General features: G+C 37.1%; 1 protein-coding gene across 1 annotated transcript in view; it reads right to left on the bottom strand.

Annotated features, from left to right (window-relative positions):
- LOC139732488 (ecotropic viral integration site 5 protein homolog) overlaps nucleotides 1–17268 on the bottom strand; it is a 117295-nt gene that overhangs the window by 59186 nt on the left and 40841 nt on the right. The window contains exon 11 of the mRNA XM_071643354.1: nucleotides 7685–7738. Within this exon, the coding sequence (XP_071499455.1) occupies nucleotides 7685–7738 (54 nt within the window). The remainder of the gene's footprint in view (nucleotides 1–7684; nucleotides 7739–17268) is intronic.

Here is a 17268-nt window from a genome sequence, read left to right as displayed (position 1 = left end):
TGAAGATATCTAGGTCCAACCATCTCTCGTCGTGCACAAAGCCGGGCGCTAGAGCCTAGCTGGCTACCTTTTCCTTGTCATCCCCTTGGCTAATGACACTGGTGCGCTGCCCCCCGTGTCTCCGGCTGGGCAATCTATTACTTGCTTATTAGGACGAATGCTCTACCCTCTACCACACTCTGACATGAGGAGGATTCTCCTGTGGCATGAGCAACGTCACCTAGATGGCTCTGCAGCACTAGAGATCGCATCAGCAAACCAAATTGGTTCTTATTTTCATTCCTGACTCTACCACATCCAGTAGAAAAATCTTGGTGAAAATGTAGGTGCCACAATTTTTTTGTCCCCCAAAGCCATTCATTCTTTTCTCTGTCATTCATTGCTTAATGGCTGTTCACTCCTCCTTACATGATGGGAGGCATCATCTACAAGATGACTCAGACCCATTAAGAGATCTGGGAATGCTCAATATACAAAGAGAAAATAGGGTTCTATTCTAGAAACTGCCAACATAAATAGATATAAATACTCTCTCAAAGCGATAAAAGATGCAACGCTGAAACATCATGGGTCCTTGAAATTGTGTTGTGAGCCGACGTTTCCATATGAATCCGCTTGATTTGTGACCGTAAGTGACAAAAGAATTTTTCAACAGTGAGCATGTATAGAAGCTTCATTTGTAACAATGTTTGAAAATTCAAAGGGTCTGTACCTACAGACTAATATGAGGTTGACAATCAAGGGGATGTCAAAAGTCATTGCTGCTGTAAACCCTCCCCCTTGAACCCCAGAGATGGGAGTGGCCAAGTGGTGTGGTATTATCATTATTGGTTGTTGAGCTTCATCAAATGGGAATTATTAGTTATTATGGCATATATGCAATAACTATGAAGACCAGAAAAAGGGAGAGATGTGTATTTGTTTGTTTGTTTGTTTGTTTGTTTGTTTGTTTGTTTTTTGTTGTTGTTGTTGTTGTTGTTGTTTTTTGGGGGTGGGTGTTCAGCAGCATAACTCACTAGTTCTTTCTCTCGAACTAAACATGCTGCTGCTTCTTTGAATGAAGTCAAAGCACCCCTACAAAAATACACAATTTTCATGCAGATTGGATGAAAGAGGATAATCATCATCAAGGTAAAGTGAATGAATTCAACCAACAAAAAAACAAACAAACAAACAAACAAAGCAAAACAAAACAGGAGAACAGAGATGAGGGAAAGATATGAAGGAAGTAATTCTGAACATCACCACTGATGGTTGTGGTGATGTTGAGAGAAACCATCCCAGTGAATAAAGGATACATCATAAGAGGAAAGCAACAAACTAAAATACAGTCGACTGTAAAGGCGCAGAAAGTCCCAAAGATCGTGGGCCACATTTTCAAGAAGATTTGGGAAGGCAAACAAAAAGCCACTTCCACCAATTTTGCAAAGGTGCTCACAAGCAGTCATGTATAATAAAATGGATAACTACTATTTAAAGGTGACTACTGTGACAAACAGAAAATTACACAAAAAGATAGAAAGATGGAAAAGACAGAAAGACAGGTTGATACATTGTACATAGACAGATAGATGGATAGGTATATAGATTTACGTAGATGAATAGGTAGGTATAATAAAGGTAGGTTGATAGGACACGTTGATAGGCAGATAGATAGATAGATGGATGGATAGATAGATAGACAGACAGACAGGTAGATAGACAGATAGATGGATAGATGTGCATATAAGTAGAAGAATAGGTAGGTATAATAGGTAGGTGGGAAGATAGGTGGATAGGTGGATAGATACAACCTAGATAGATATATCAACAGACAGATAGAAAGATAGACACACAGACAAGCAGATAGATAGAGAAGTGTGTAGATAAGTAAGAAGAATAGCTAGGAGTATACACTAAAGTACATAGGTAGGATATGTGGATAGATATTCGATGCATATACAGATACAGACAGACAGTCAGACAGACAGACAGACAGACAGGCAGAGATAGATAGATGAAGTGAGTAACAGAGGTACAAAATAAATGAAGTCAAGTATCATTAGGCACTCACACTATCAAACAAAAAATTTCACTGCCTCAGGGCAAGCACTTTCGGGGCCAGAAAATTTTGTGTCATCTCACTGAAATCGAATTCAGTCAGTGTCAAAATCAGAAAGTTGGATGACATCCTATGAATGTCATTCCAAACTCCCTTCAAAATTGAAACTAAGTGTTGGTATGAACGGCAACAGCTAAAAACACAGTCTGAGGAGGAGACAGAGATGGAGAAATAAGAGAAGCCTTGGGGGCAAACAGATCAAAACCAACAGAATCTCAAGAGGATCTCTGCCCAGCCATGATCATCTTCAAGAGCGAAACCTGACGCAGCATCTCTCAGCTGGTACCAGCATGTACTGTATGTGCGACATCATAGTCTATTTATAGCCTGTCAATGGGTCCACCATCCAGCCTGCTAGTCTAGATCAAACAGACCTATATTTGCCACTTGTTTGTGGACAGTTCTGTTATTCTAGTAGTGCTTACTTGGAAATTTATACCATTTTTTTTTACCCCTTACCATTAAAAAGAGAGATTTGCCAACATCATCAGATATGACATTATTGCAGTTTTCCCTAATACTGACATCATAAGTTAGGAAAATTTAAGTTTGGTTTAAGACTTTTTAACAAACTTAACCCCTCAGTGTCAACTTCTCAAAATGGCTTTGACACTGAACACAGTTTATCTGTGAATGGTTATCACAGGGTTAATGTAGTTTGGGCAAGGCCTGGTCAAGGCCATTCAGCAGCAAGATTTGTTTGCAACACTAATCAAAAACATGGCGCTAACATTGGCAGCAATCATAAAATTCAATTATATGATCTGAAGTCACATCAAGTGCACCATTGCAGTCATTGTGTAGATGCTGTTTTAACCCAGATCAGTTCAATTTACAGAAAGTACTTCTGAGCATAACAAAGGCAAGGCCAGGGTCTCAAAACATTTCACACCTTATTTCTCATGTAACTTGTCCTTATCTAAATGTTTCGATATAGCTTGAAATAGAATCTAATTCAGGTCATCACTATATATGTTATGATGTATCACTGAACTTGACACATGAGTTCCCTTTGACAGAAAGGTACAATGTAGGTGGAAGATATAGTCAACAAAACAAAAGTAAACACCACGAAAATATATATAAATAACATAAGTTTGACTATTAAAGGTTCCCTTCGTTTCTTCCCTCTAAAGTTGGTTTCACTACATCAGTAAGCTGTCACAGCTAATATATTGGCCGTATAATCCTTTATAACTTTTCTTTTCAAATCTGTGATTGAAAACTGAGAGTGAAATATCAGCAATATGTACATCAACAGCCATGGGTGCATTTTTGTTGTTAATGTTTTTAATATCATCATTATCCTCCAAGTGCTGCTATTGTGGTCTCAAAGAGCAAAATGCCTTTCAATTGCCTTTATTTGTGTAGATATTCTCCCTTTATCCTTCTGTAAGTGCTGTCAAGCCTAATTTCTCACAGCTAAAGACTTTATGCCTTCTGCATGTGGCACACATCAGAGAGAACTTGTATTGATTGGGAAGATTGTGAATTAAACCCGACATCATTTTTGTACATCCAGCCTCAAAATCATCGGACATAGCCTTTGATTGCCTCCCTGCTCTCCTGTACTGATCAACAATACTTGACTTGAAATTATTTCAGTGCATATAATGAAATTGAAGGATAGTACATAGCACTAGTTCAAAAAGTTGTGCATCTGCAGAATTATCATTTGTTTTTGTTTTTTTAAAGTAAAGTGACTATCAAACAAGAATCATACATGTGTTGCCATATAATATATTTCAAAAACTAATTAACATAGATGTACATTTTAATACACATGGCTATGATATCAACTGCCTAAATCACTTCTCCTCCACAAGCAATTTTCTGGCACCTACCACAGTAAACAGGTAATTATCTAGTAATCATGGCACACATTAATTTCTATCGCTCGTATTGAAACATTAACGAGCCATATGATCTCAGCGCTGTGTATTAACAAACATGCCTCACTAAGTGTTTCAATGAAACCGAAGCTGGCAGGATTGTTCTAGTCGTAATTCATTTCACAAATTATCAAGCGCATTAATACCGATGGATCTCACACTGCGATGGTATAAATATAGGTGCTTTAGTTTACTAGGAGCAGGGGGGGGGGGGGCTATATGTAGGGGTTTGCAAGGGGGAAACTGGAGAAGAATAAAAGGAGAAGGGGTGGGGGTGAGGTGTAGAGCAAGAAGGGATGCAGGGGAGGGATGCATGGAACTAGGGAGGTGGAAGAGTACAAGTGTAGGAGTCTTAAAGGGATGGTGAAGTTTTGATTGTGATGGGGATTAAGATTTTAACTTTTTGCAAGATAACAAGAAACTACTTACATTGTGTATGAAATATTAAAGAGCATATACAAGGAAGTCAAAGTTCATTTGATGAACATTGCTATTCAAATGGCTGAGATATTAAAAAAGAATAAAACAAAGTAGTCCTAATAAAAGGTAGAACCCACCTTTTATCAGGACCACTTTGTTTTTGGATATCTCAGTCATTTCAAAACCAATTTCCATAAAATAAAGTTTGAAATCCTCTCAGAATTGAATGTTCTTTCATATTTCATAAGATGTTTCTTATTATCTGAAGTGGTTTCTCGTTATCTCACAAAAAAAAAGAAGCTTTGATAAACCTGAAGCCCCATCTCATCTCAACCAAAACTAGACCATCCCTTTTAACAGAAAAGGACTCTATGCTTTAGATTATATACTTCAAAGATGTTTTAAATGTGTACAGGCTACATTTTCTGCACTGAAGCTGTCTTCCACATTAAACCAAAAACCCACAAACCAAAGTTTGCTCCAGGTTTGCCTGACCAAGCAACAACTCGTCAGACAAACAAAGCAGATGATGCCATAGCAACAGTAAGCAGACAAAGCCAGAAGAAATGAACAGCCAAGCACTTTCCAATTCTATACAAGAAAATGTCTGTGGTACTTGTTGCAGTATATCACTGGCCACCATGAATTTAATTGATAGTAAAAATACATTCAGCACACTTGATAATTAAACAATAGTAAATAGTGGAAGAACTTAACGTTCACAGGCTTTTAGAAATAACAGAATGATACAAATGACTCTCTATCTACAACATCTACAATATAGAACACATCAATGAAAGTTTGAGGAAAATCAGACAATCTGTTAACTAGATATTTTATTTTTTTTAAGTTTTGATGCTGACACCACTGAAAGAGAAGACTATGACACAATGTGACTTCATGTTTGAAAAATAGGAAGAATGTATGGAGAAAACCCTCAAGAAAATTCAACATTATTTCATTCACTTTTCTAGCATGATAAAAGAACACCTGACTTATCTTTTTCAGAAAGTAGAAGGGATAAGGGACAAGTGAAAAAAAAATGTGTGTATAAAACTTAAAGAAAGGAATAAAACAAATTTTGTGGAATTCTCTTTATATTTTCATTACATCATTGCACATGTGTGACATGAATCAGAGTTGTTTTTTATTCTAGCCATGGCTGTACTGAAGACATTAAAAAATTCATAACTTTTTAACGGATAATCTGATTTTCCTCAACCTTTGCTGATAAGTTCTATTAATATTAAACTGAATTTATGGAGTCCACATACTTTGGTTCATTTTCCTTTTGATAGTACATGCACTGTTTACCCACTACATCACAAACACAAAATTTTGAGAAGTATGAGTGTATCATTTTCACAGATTTAGAATACAAAGTGACAGCAGCTGTAACCACAAACGGGTAAATTTGGCCACTTTCCGAGGCACCTTCAGGGGTACAATGGGCTTCGTAAGGAAAACTCACAGAGAGAAATGGTACATTTTCCTCAAGACTGTACAACACAGAAGAAAGAAGCATATTTCAGTAATATTCCAAATTCTTAATGCTGAAGAACAAAATATCACAGTGAAGGTTCTTAGTGTGGTGCTGTATTCAGAATGTCAGATAACCCAGTGTGTGTGCCAACAATCAGAAGTGCAATGGCTGTACAAAGGAGAATGGAAATCTAATCATTTTTCCAAATTGCATCATTGCAAAGCTTGAAAGGTCAGGTCTCAGGCATAATGGTGCTTGACATTTTTTTTTTCTCTTGATCCATTATCATATTCCCTAACGAGCTCTAAGCGTTTCACAATAAACACCCAGGTCAGACTCCAATGCAAAAGAAGACTTTCCACAACAGTAAATTCCTGGGCACAATGAATACAGCTATTGTGCCCCATTGCAAAAACGTTAAAAACACTGATTGCCTGTTGCTATGGTGTTTCCAATTCATTATTCAAGCCTCATCTTGTAGGAAGTTCTTCAAAGAGAGTGCCCCAATATACCTGGCACGTACACACTATATTAAACTAAGGAGGTGTCACCTAGCCGTAACTGATATGCCATACAATGCAAAAGTTCGTTTTGCTGTCTTCTCACATTACGCTTCCTGACAGCAACAAGGAATTAGAACAGCAGGAGGTTTCAATTCTAAATTTGACAACTTCTGCAACTGGGTATTAGAAACTGAATATTTCTGATTTTTTTTTTTCCAAAATTTTCTCATGAACAGCTATTGAAAATCCCTTCTACATTTCTTCTAAAGTCTAATAGTGATTATATTGTGTATGCTTAAATTAATTTCTTAAATGAAAGGTTCTGTAACATCTTTGATAAAGATCTCATGTCCTGAAAAAAAGGGGGGTAAATCAAGAATAATGCTCTTCACAGAGATTTGTTTCAGGTATTAATGACACTAATCTCCAGGAAAGATCCTGTCCTACCTTGTTTGATGCTTTTCAATTAAGATATATGACCTTCAACAGTAAGGCTAGATTGTGAGGAAATTATATATATTCATTTCTAAAGAAATATCTGTTGAATGCTGCAGAATGAGAAAGAGGTACACAATCACAAACTGATACCAGAGTTTACAAGTGTGAGACAATAAAATAGTGTACAACAAAACTTATCATGTAATACTCTATTAAGAACAACAGACATTCACTTGTGCACCAAACGCAGTTGAAGAGTGTGCAGAGAAGCTCTGTAAAACAGTTTGGCAAGCATATAGAAAATCAAGGATGCCATCAAGTTAGCTTGATATAGAATTGATAATGCGCAAAAATATGCTTAAGATATTTTTAGCAACACAATTTTTGCATATATACCACAAAAGTAAACTGTAATAATTCATAATAGGTGAACCATAATATATGCACTGAGTGTGTCGTAACAGTAAAGTCTACAATACTATTATTCTTTTGAAAGGAATAAGTATATATCAGGCTCTATAAATGTTTAAGCTGGCATCTTCCAGTAACTCTGCTTTGCTCACTCCCTTTGCGTACCTCTAGCGAAGGAGGTAATTTTAACCAGCAAGACAAAGCTACACGTCAGCAAATGGCGAGTTTGTTTTAAATATGGCTACCACCGCATGAAAGTGCAAGAAGACAGCAGCAGGACACGGAGGAAAAGTTAGAAGACATCGGAATATCACATGACGACCACCAGTTCACATAAAAAAAAAAATCTGAGATCAAGGAGAAGCACAAACACTTTTCACAGCATAGAAAGGGCGAGCCCAAGTGAATTGGTTAATGCGGACATGGGCAATCTTACCCTTCGCAAGAGTTCTTTGAAGCGAGCGGACGCTTGCGAGATGCGTTCCATTGTCTGTGTTAGGTATAGATGAGCAGGAGACGATGGTTACTATGGATGCTTGGCGACGAGTGAAATGTGAAAGGGGACGGGGATGAATAACACTGCCATTGGTCAGCCACATTCCAGACGGAATGCATCCGAGTGACTGATTAATGAGAGGTGTGTGTTCACACATGAAAGTGTCATGCTCTAAGTATTCAAATATGAACAGGTATTACATACATGCATACTGTATGTATACAGTCTGCTTTAATAGGACCAGCTTGAATTTCATCAATACTTCATACATTTCAAATCAAACAGATAAAGTTGTCTAGACATTTGCAATCATTGTATCAATGCATTGTATTAAAAGCACAAATTGCCTTGTTTCGAAAAAAAAAAAGTTGTCAGATTTATCAATTCATAAGCCATCATATATATGACTAGCTACTTGTCAACATATCAACATTGACCAAAATCAAATTCCATCCAAACATTTTTGTACAATTTCCAATGAAACACTTAGCATTAACTAATTGTCATTAAAATAGGTTACAAGTGGGATGAAAATGGAATGGGGGAAATTAAGCTGGGGGGGGGGGGGGGAGTTGAAGAAGGATTCGTAAACTTGGTGTCTTTCTGTCTTTCTCTGAGGTCTTCACACTGGCACTTAACTTAATATTGTGAACATGTTTGTTGTGAATCAAGTATTTTTTTCATGAAGAGTAATCTAAACACAAACTTGAATCAAAATTCTCCTAAATACATTTCTAAAATCATGTATCTACAGCCAACTATAGTCCTGAAGTTTTGTGACTGTAACCTGAACAGATTGACATTTTAGGGTAAATTTCAGACATGAGGAGTAAATGGTTCAACCACGTATTTTCTTTTGCAATGGTTTTTGCAGACACATTTTATACCTGTCCACGTGAGCATACATTGTTTGTACCATTTTTGATGAAATCATTTGCATCTAAAGGGACGGTACAATTTCAGTGGAGATTGGGCTTCAGATTTCAAACATTTTTGATGATTTTTTTTTAAAGATAATGAGAAACCTCTTTTGATGGGAAAACTTGATAAAATGTGCAGAAATTAACACACAACCAAGTTATTCGCAAGTGTGAAAGCCTTTTTTGCATATCTTTTTTTGTGTTTGTCCCTAATCTGTGAACAAGAAAAGTTATATGAGGGCATGGGGGAGGGGAGAATAAAAGGAAAACCTACAGGAGGTGATTAGTTAACTGCTGAGACGAGAAGCACTATTCTTCATACACAATTGGCAAATCTATTGTTAGTATAAGATGGCATTCCACATCTATGGGATGCAACATTGAAATGTCACACATCAGCCTATACCAACTCAGTTAAGTTTACATTATTCTTCAAGTATGCATGCCAAAATTAAGGTTTTCTTTTACAAATTTATGACACTCATTCTAAGGACACTCTATGTGGAAGATGGTAGGAGTGGATTTTTATGTTGTTGTTGTTGTTTTTGGAAGGAGGTGGGTTGGGGAGGGGGGTTGGGAGAAACAAACTAAATTGGTTGTATTCAAATAGAAGTGTGCAAGTATCTTTTGATAGCATACTGATGCAACTTCTGCTTCGAGGGTCTAGGGGAAGTTGATCCAGACACATGAATTTGTAGATTCAGTAGGTGCTGAAATACTACTACAGCTCATCAGTGAATTTTGAGGAAAATCAAATATATGTAGTGCTAAAATGTTTAATAAAGAAGCAGAATAACATAAAGCAAATATATGGAGAATTAAAAAAAAAAATCTTCTGTGGACAGCACAAAGCTTTACCCTCGACTTGATACCAACATGTGCCAAGGGTAATACTTTTTGCCTCTAACTTTTGAAAGTGGGAAATAACATATTTCTTCATTATGCTATTAAAAGATGTCACAGTGAATGTGTACTATTGTTTTTAAATTCTCTTTATGATGTAATAGGTTCCTACTATTGAGATATAGAGAACTGCTGTAGTCTTCCCATCCAGTGATAACATTAACTTTAAGAATGTATCTATTTTAGTAAAAGATCATTTGACTTTCCTCAAACTAAACTGACATGCTATATTATGTTTTCACCCACCGAATCCACAAAATTTGTTTGGGGGAGCATTTCCCTTTAACTTGATATGAAACTAGAGATCAATAAATGTATGGGGTGACTGGGGGGGGGGGGGAGGGAGGGAGGGATGGAGGAAGGGAGGAGGGAAGAATGATGGGAGTGGAGTCATCTGGGGACACTAAGTGACTAATGAGGCAAGCTCTACAAACAATCCAGAAGTAACCAGAGAGGACCACTCAGGGGAGAGAGGGATGACATCAAAATACCACTCGTTTCTGGCTCCGTTTGGTGTGAGTCATGTCTTACAGTACATGCTGAGCACTAATACAAGCATGCAACAACTTGATTCCAATACACAGAATAAAGATTAACCCTTTCTGTGCTAGGGACTTTGGACAATATGTAAAATGCCAAAGGAATTTCTGTGCAAATCTGCACTTAAAGTAAAAAGGGTTAACTGTGCTAACACTCCTTTGGGATCCCTTGAAATTTTCACCCCATTTCATTAACAGTTTTTGGTATTCCCAACCCCTCTAAACAGAATATGAACTGTAGCATGCCAATCATGGATCTCCTTTGTATAAAATCCTCTGAATACACTGTGACTGAGTCATGTTTTGATTCCTTTTGAGACAGACTTATATTTTACCATGAAAACATTTCACTGTTATCATGAGCAGCATTATTGTGATACACCATTTGTACGAATTGCAATATTACACTATATTAGGTTATATTTGCTTCATTCTCTTAAAAATGCTAGACTAAAGACAGCAACCATGTTTTGAAGGTTATTACTCACGAAAGAATCATCAAGTTTGCTCTATTATAGTACATACAACGTAGGCCCTGCCAATTTCATTTAAAAAGCAAATTACAGTTTGGCCATCTCTGAGTGGGCATGTTCATTTGCAAAATTGCAATAATTGAATGTGGCGCACACATGAATTTGAAACACATAACAACCTTGGGTGAGCATTTCACATGGGTGCTCACGTTTCTAGCAGTAGATGCAATTATGAGCTGAATGTAAACAGGTCATTTGTACCACAATGCTGCTCATCAGTGTGTATTATTATGCTTCATTAACAGGCGGCTGCAACGTCACATTTTGATGACGACTTAACCAGCCCTCATCTCATCACAGTGCACATCAGCCCGTGAAATCAACTTTAAATACAAATCCAAAATAAAATTTTCATGCCGACTGTGTTAGCAATAGCAGTTAAATTATGTCATAGTACAGAAATTGACATTAAAATTTACATTTTTGGAATTTATTCCTCCATGAAAGCAGTATCTCTGAGAGTCTGAAATTAAAAGCAAAAGCATGATATTTATCACCCATGCTAACATTGAGATCAAATCATTCAATCCGATGTACAGCAAAATTCAGGATTCAAAAGACAAGGAAAACATTACTGTACATAAAGCTATGCAATGTCTACATATGGGGCACATGATATAGAATACAGATATTAGTAATATGTACTACAACTTGAACACCACTGAATCATGTCAACTTGATATAGAAAAAGGGTGATACCACAAAAATACACTCACTGCATATCATCACAAACTGAAAAAGGCCAAAAAAGACCTTTATATGCTACTGCTTTTATTTGCAGTTTTAAATCAAACTTGAGTGTGTAAAGTAACCCTATTACTACCTCAATCTGAAACAGCATGCAAGGTCCATGTGTCAAAATGAATTGCATTTACCACTTGAAACTGTTTGGAGGTGAAGAACAACAATTCAGTGTTGTCCTGAGGTGACCATGGCTTAAGCCCAAATGTGATGTGATGAGTGCAGTCCAAACAAGGTCAGCTGCAAGCAGATCCAAACTTCAGCACAAGATTAATGAGCAAATTACAAAACAGCAGTTTTCCTCGAGATCTCAAACGGAGAAACGCACCGCTCAAATTCCTCGGGCAAGCTGATTATGTAAGAGACACGGTGGACAGTGATGAAGGCGTGCAGGACCACACGTACACATATACAGGACACAAACAATAGCCATACATAATACACCGCTGGAATTATTCAAAATGGAAATTCTTGCCGGCGAGTCAATATTTCCATCTCCGGCAGACGACGGCGCACGGAGCACGGACAGCCAGCTGATAGTCACAGTCGGCTCTCGCCACGGTTTTTATCCACTCCTCTGCTCGCCCATCATTAGTCGGTGTTGCCGCATATAATTACGCTTCCCTGCGCTCTCTTTCTCTCCCTCCTTTATCTCCCCCTTCTCTCCTTCTCTCACAGTCTCTCTGCCGGTCTCTCTATATATCTCCTCCCGTCTCTTCCGATCTCAACCTGCTGCAGGGAAGACGGCACTCAAACACTTGCTGGGACACAGTACACACAGACTGAGCCACATGTGTCACCGCCAGGCTAATCAGAGTACATGATGTACACGTATGTGTCTCTATGGGTACACAATGCTTTGAAGCTAGTCAAGTGTCCCAGATAGAGAAAAGGGGTAAGAGATACAGAGAGAGAGAGAGAGAGAGGGGGGGGGGGGGAGAGAAATTAAGAGGAAGAGAATCCTTATGAGTTTGCAATATACTACTAGATACAGAGAAGAGATAATGTGAGAGATAGAAATAGAATGAAACAGAGAGAGAGAAAGAGAGATAAATAGAGAGAGAAGGAGATAAAGAGGAAGAGAAAGAGAAACCTTTGAAATATATTCCCCAGCACAGAGAAGAGATGTGGCAGATAAATACAGAACAAAGGAGGGAGAAGTGCAGACAGACAGACAGACAGACATAAAAACCTTGTGAGCTTGCAATGTCCCAGATATGGAATGTGTGTGTGTGGGGGGGGGGGGGGGGGGGGGGGGGGGGCTATTGAATGACAGAGGGGAGAGGGAGAGACAGACAGAGAGAGAGGAAATCACAGCTCTGAACTCGAAGCACAGCGCGTTGGCATTCCGATGTTACCCTCACAATGGCGACTTAATGTTAGTAGACATCTGTCGCATTGTGGTAGGTTTGCTCGCTGAAGCAAATCTTTCGCACCAGAAAATTTCAAAACTGAGAGAAAAATGACATCAGGTTCATTGTGACCATTGACTGGTATTGCAGAGATTACATGTCGGCTGTTGTCGGCTATTACGGTGTGTGCGCTGCAGTAAATCAGTCTCCACTTATAGCAAATCCAACTCATTAAAATAGTTCTCCAAAAATAAGTCAGTGTGCATTATACACTGTATGGTGTGTATCTGCGGCAAGTACTGGCTATTTAAAGACTGCTAGTAATTCTCGAAAAAACAAAAATAGATCCAAGGATAAACTTTGTGTTGTGTTTTTATGCCTCTGTTTGGATCCTGGCTAACAACCTCATGATCAGTACTTACTTACAAATGTAAGATATTTCAACATTGAAGACATAGACCATTCGATAACTGTCCAATATTTGTGAATGTCCAGGTTGAAATCTCCAAAAATCTTTTTTTTCCCACTTCCTATATCACACCATGTCATACTCACAGACCCAAACATAACTCAGCTTATTCAAGTAAAAAAGATGGTTTATGCAACATCCTAATATTTCCCATGAGAAAATACTATTATTTCACACACACACACACACACACAAACAAACACGCACACACGTGATATTTCAGTTGTGTTCAGAAAAATTCTGCCCCCCCCAAAAAAATAAAAATAAATAGATAAACAAATAAATAAAACTTTTTTGTTGTACTTTTGGTAAACTACTGAGAAATCTTAAAATGGCTGCCTTCTATCTGCTTCAGATATGAAGCTAGTACACAAAGACTTCTGATAAACTCAAACCAAACTTACAAATTTTCCACTTCCATTTTGCCTTTTTACATTAAAAAAATTTAACTGAAACTCACTTCCTTACTGCAAAGATGAAATATCTGTTATCTGTTATAATTTTTTCCACATCAGTGTATATATATATATCAATACAAAATGGCTGTCAAGATACCATAGAAAAAACACAGTCAGTACTCCAACAGCTACTGGACAGCAATTCACACAGAAGCACTTGTCCATGTTTGCAAATCCATTGAGAAAAGTATGAACACCTGATAAACTGGTGAGTATCTAAATTCACTGCATATATCAGATTGAAGACTTAGAACATTTGTTATTACAAACTCACTTTTGAGTGGGCATGATACATCAAATTCATGTGTACACACATAGCACATTATGGTCAGTGTAATGTATACTAGCACTTCATGTTGTTTGTGCTCACAGAATAAATCAACTTTTGAAAAATGTCTAATGCTAAGCACTTACAAACAGCACAAATGAATACTCCCACTACACTCTTGCTCTTCGTAGAGAGTAAATTTATATACCATTTGTACCTCACTCAAAATTGAAACTTTAAGATTTGTATAGTTTTTATTGTAAACAGTTTGAGGTATTCTTTTTTTAAAGTCCTGTCCTCATATTCATACCATTTGAAGTTGGAAGCATGGAAGCACATTGTTGTTCAAAAACCATCAATCAATCTTTACCTTGACTCCTAAATACAGCACAATTTTCATGTGCCTACTTAAGTTGATTTTCCTTTACCAATCCTCTAACAGTCCACTTCCCATTTCCTCTTTAACTGAACTTGGAATACCCATGGAATAAAAATATCTACATATGAATTACTGTTTTGAATTCCTGTCTTTTAAACTTCTGAAAACACAAAACACAAACACACATGAAACGCACTTTCCCCCAGTTGATACAACGTTCGAGTTATTGCATATATGTTATCATACATTTTCATTCATTCCAGCACATTTGTTTGTTGTTCTTGATCATTTTTTATACACATAAATGACCCCTTAAAAATCAGTACTGCTGAGTTTCCAACATATGAATGGAAAAATAGAAATTGATTTATTACATATAATTTGTCATAATATCGTATATTATACATACGGTACATGTTTATTACAATAGATGTATACAAAAAGTGCACACAAAAAGAAGTTTGCATGTTACATAATATACTTAATTTTCTCATGATATAGCTGCTTAAAAATTGCCACATCTCTCTCTCTCTCTCTCTCTCTCCATCTATCTTTCTCTCGCTTGTCTCTGCCTGTGGTCTTTGTCTATTTTTTTTCTCTTTCTCTCTCTGTCTTTGTTAATATAATACTGTGATGAAATAAACCTAAATTGGTCAAAGCCAGCAAATTATTTTGGCATAAATCATGAGCTCCTACAAACACAGGAACAGTGTACTGTATACGCTGTTATTTTCACGAGGGTTAATATTTGCTATCTTTGCAAATCACTGTTGGATCGCAAATTTAACAACATGCACTAAGGTAATAGCGCATTACCGATAGTGTCAGTGTCAGTTCATGAAAACAACATCTCGTGAAAATGTGCTCATTTACGAAAACAGCTATACAACGGTCCTTCACTGAGTCTACATATGTGACCGTGCACCTCAAAACGAACATAAAGTCGCACACACTGATTTTGCGTGAGGACTGAAAATAAGTGAAATGGGTCAACCTAGCCGAACTTGACTTTTTAATATTTTCTGAAAGGGCGGGTCTTCTTTTACATTATGCTGAAATTTGGTATCATAAAACGGGCAGGAAAGTGTGTTTTTTAGCAGTTTATCTCGAACATTTTTGGTAGAATAGTGTGATTATGTGTGTCTTTAGAACCCTGTTTTCATTTCTGAAAAACCTCGTCCACACTCTTCACTTTCAACTCTAGTAACTTTTGAAAGAATAGTGCTACTGCTTTGAAAGTTGGCATTGATTATGGACAGAATGTGTTAATGAGGCATGCTCAATTTCAATTCAATCTGATAATCTCTTCATTGTTGTTACTCTGATGGTTTACTTCCTGTTTTTGTCCCATTCATTGCACAGCCAGCACGGTTTAGTAAAGATTAAGCGCTTGAATAGACACTGTACTTCAGAGCCGCTTTTCTCAGTTCACACTTTTCCTGAGTTTGTGCTTTCTTTCCAATATTTAGATAGGTTAGGAGAGTCCATTTGATTTGAGTTATACATCATTTTAAAGCTTAAAGTCTGCTCTTTCAGAATATGGACTTAACTAAAAATTCATGTCTGGCGACTTTTTGTTTGTTTTGAGGTGCACTGTCACATATGCACATACATATCATCGAACTTTACTTTGTTATAGAAAGCTAAAATGGATATCATAATATGCAACTATACCAAGAGTTACATGCCATTTATGAGAATATCAGGTCATTGTGGATATATTCGTTGTGCATGATGACTAATTTATATAAAAGGCCCAAAACATATCAGGTGACAATCTAAGATCAGGTGACAATCTACTAAGATCCATCTTTGTCATGTGATTTGTCATGTGACCATGACAATATCAGAAAAGTACTGCTTCCCTTGTTTTGTACGCAAAATGTCAGTATATATTCGAATAATGAATGAGAGAGGAATTTATACACAATTCCTTCTACAGTAGACTATCATAAAGGTACATTAATGTATGTCCAGCATGTGACATCACATGTATTTTTATCTAGACGAAAAACAAAACAAAATGAAGCAAAACAAAAACAGGTCATAGTCTTTGTACTAAAGGGAGGACAGTGATATCGCATTTGTTTGTTGTACATAGTAAAAAATCAGTACTATGCAAAGAACAGCCAAGACGAAGCCAAGATGACTATTGAGTACAGGATTAAACAAGTATATCCACAGGAATTTGAATTCAATTAAGTCATTGCTGCTTCATTACTGGAAAATTTATAGTATGATTAGTCACCATCATTGAGTGCTTGGAGTCTCTCAGATCATAATGCATACATCAAATGTGCATGCCTCTTGAGAATCAAATTCTCCCCAAGAAAAAGTATATATTGCTTGACATTTTTTTTTTCTCCTCTGGCTAACATGCACGTTTTATTTCTTGCATGACATGTGATACATAATAGGAGTGAATTGGCTTGACAGATTAAATTTTTCAAGGTGTATCAAAAGGGCAAGATTTCCAGGTAGTATTACCCAAAAAAGAAAGAAAGAAAGAAAGAAAGAAAAAAAAGCTGATTCACATATATCACACGTGTTGATCCATTGAATTATGATGAATTCATGAATATTCATATTTTGCATACAAAAGTACAAAAGTAGATATGCCAAAGACAGACAGTACCATGAATACTGAACGGATATGACATACTGAAAATGGCTACAAAAACAGAAAGTCCAAAACACTCAATTCATCACCGTAAACTATCGTATAGACCTATTAAAAATTCAAGCCAGTAGAAGACTGTACGGGTACCTGTACACATGTACAGTGCATATCACTAGTTAGCCTAGTAGATGGAGGGGAGTGAGAAACCCTGCATGGTATACTAGAATGTCTCACACACTAGTGCTGCTCACATCCCCCATCCCTGAATTTTTTCCCGTTTAGGTTTCCCGTATCTCCTCCGAGGACTCGCATGTCGAGTTGTTCTCTTTTCACCGTTATTCA

Source organism: Diadema antillarum, unplaced genomic scaffold (assembly GCF_040938485.1).
Source record: "Diadema antillarum isolate AM-2024a unplaced genomic scaffold, OU_Dant_1.0 scf00000024, whole genome shotgun sequence".
Taxonomy (NCBI): Eukaryota; Metazoa; Echinodermata; class Echinoidea; order Diadematoida; family Diadematidae; genus Diadema; species Diadema antillarum.
The sequence above is the reverse complement of the archived record's forward strand: the minus strand, read 5'-3'. Positions and strand labels throughout refer to the sequence as shown.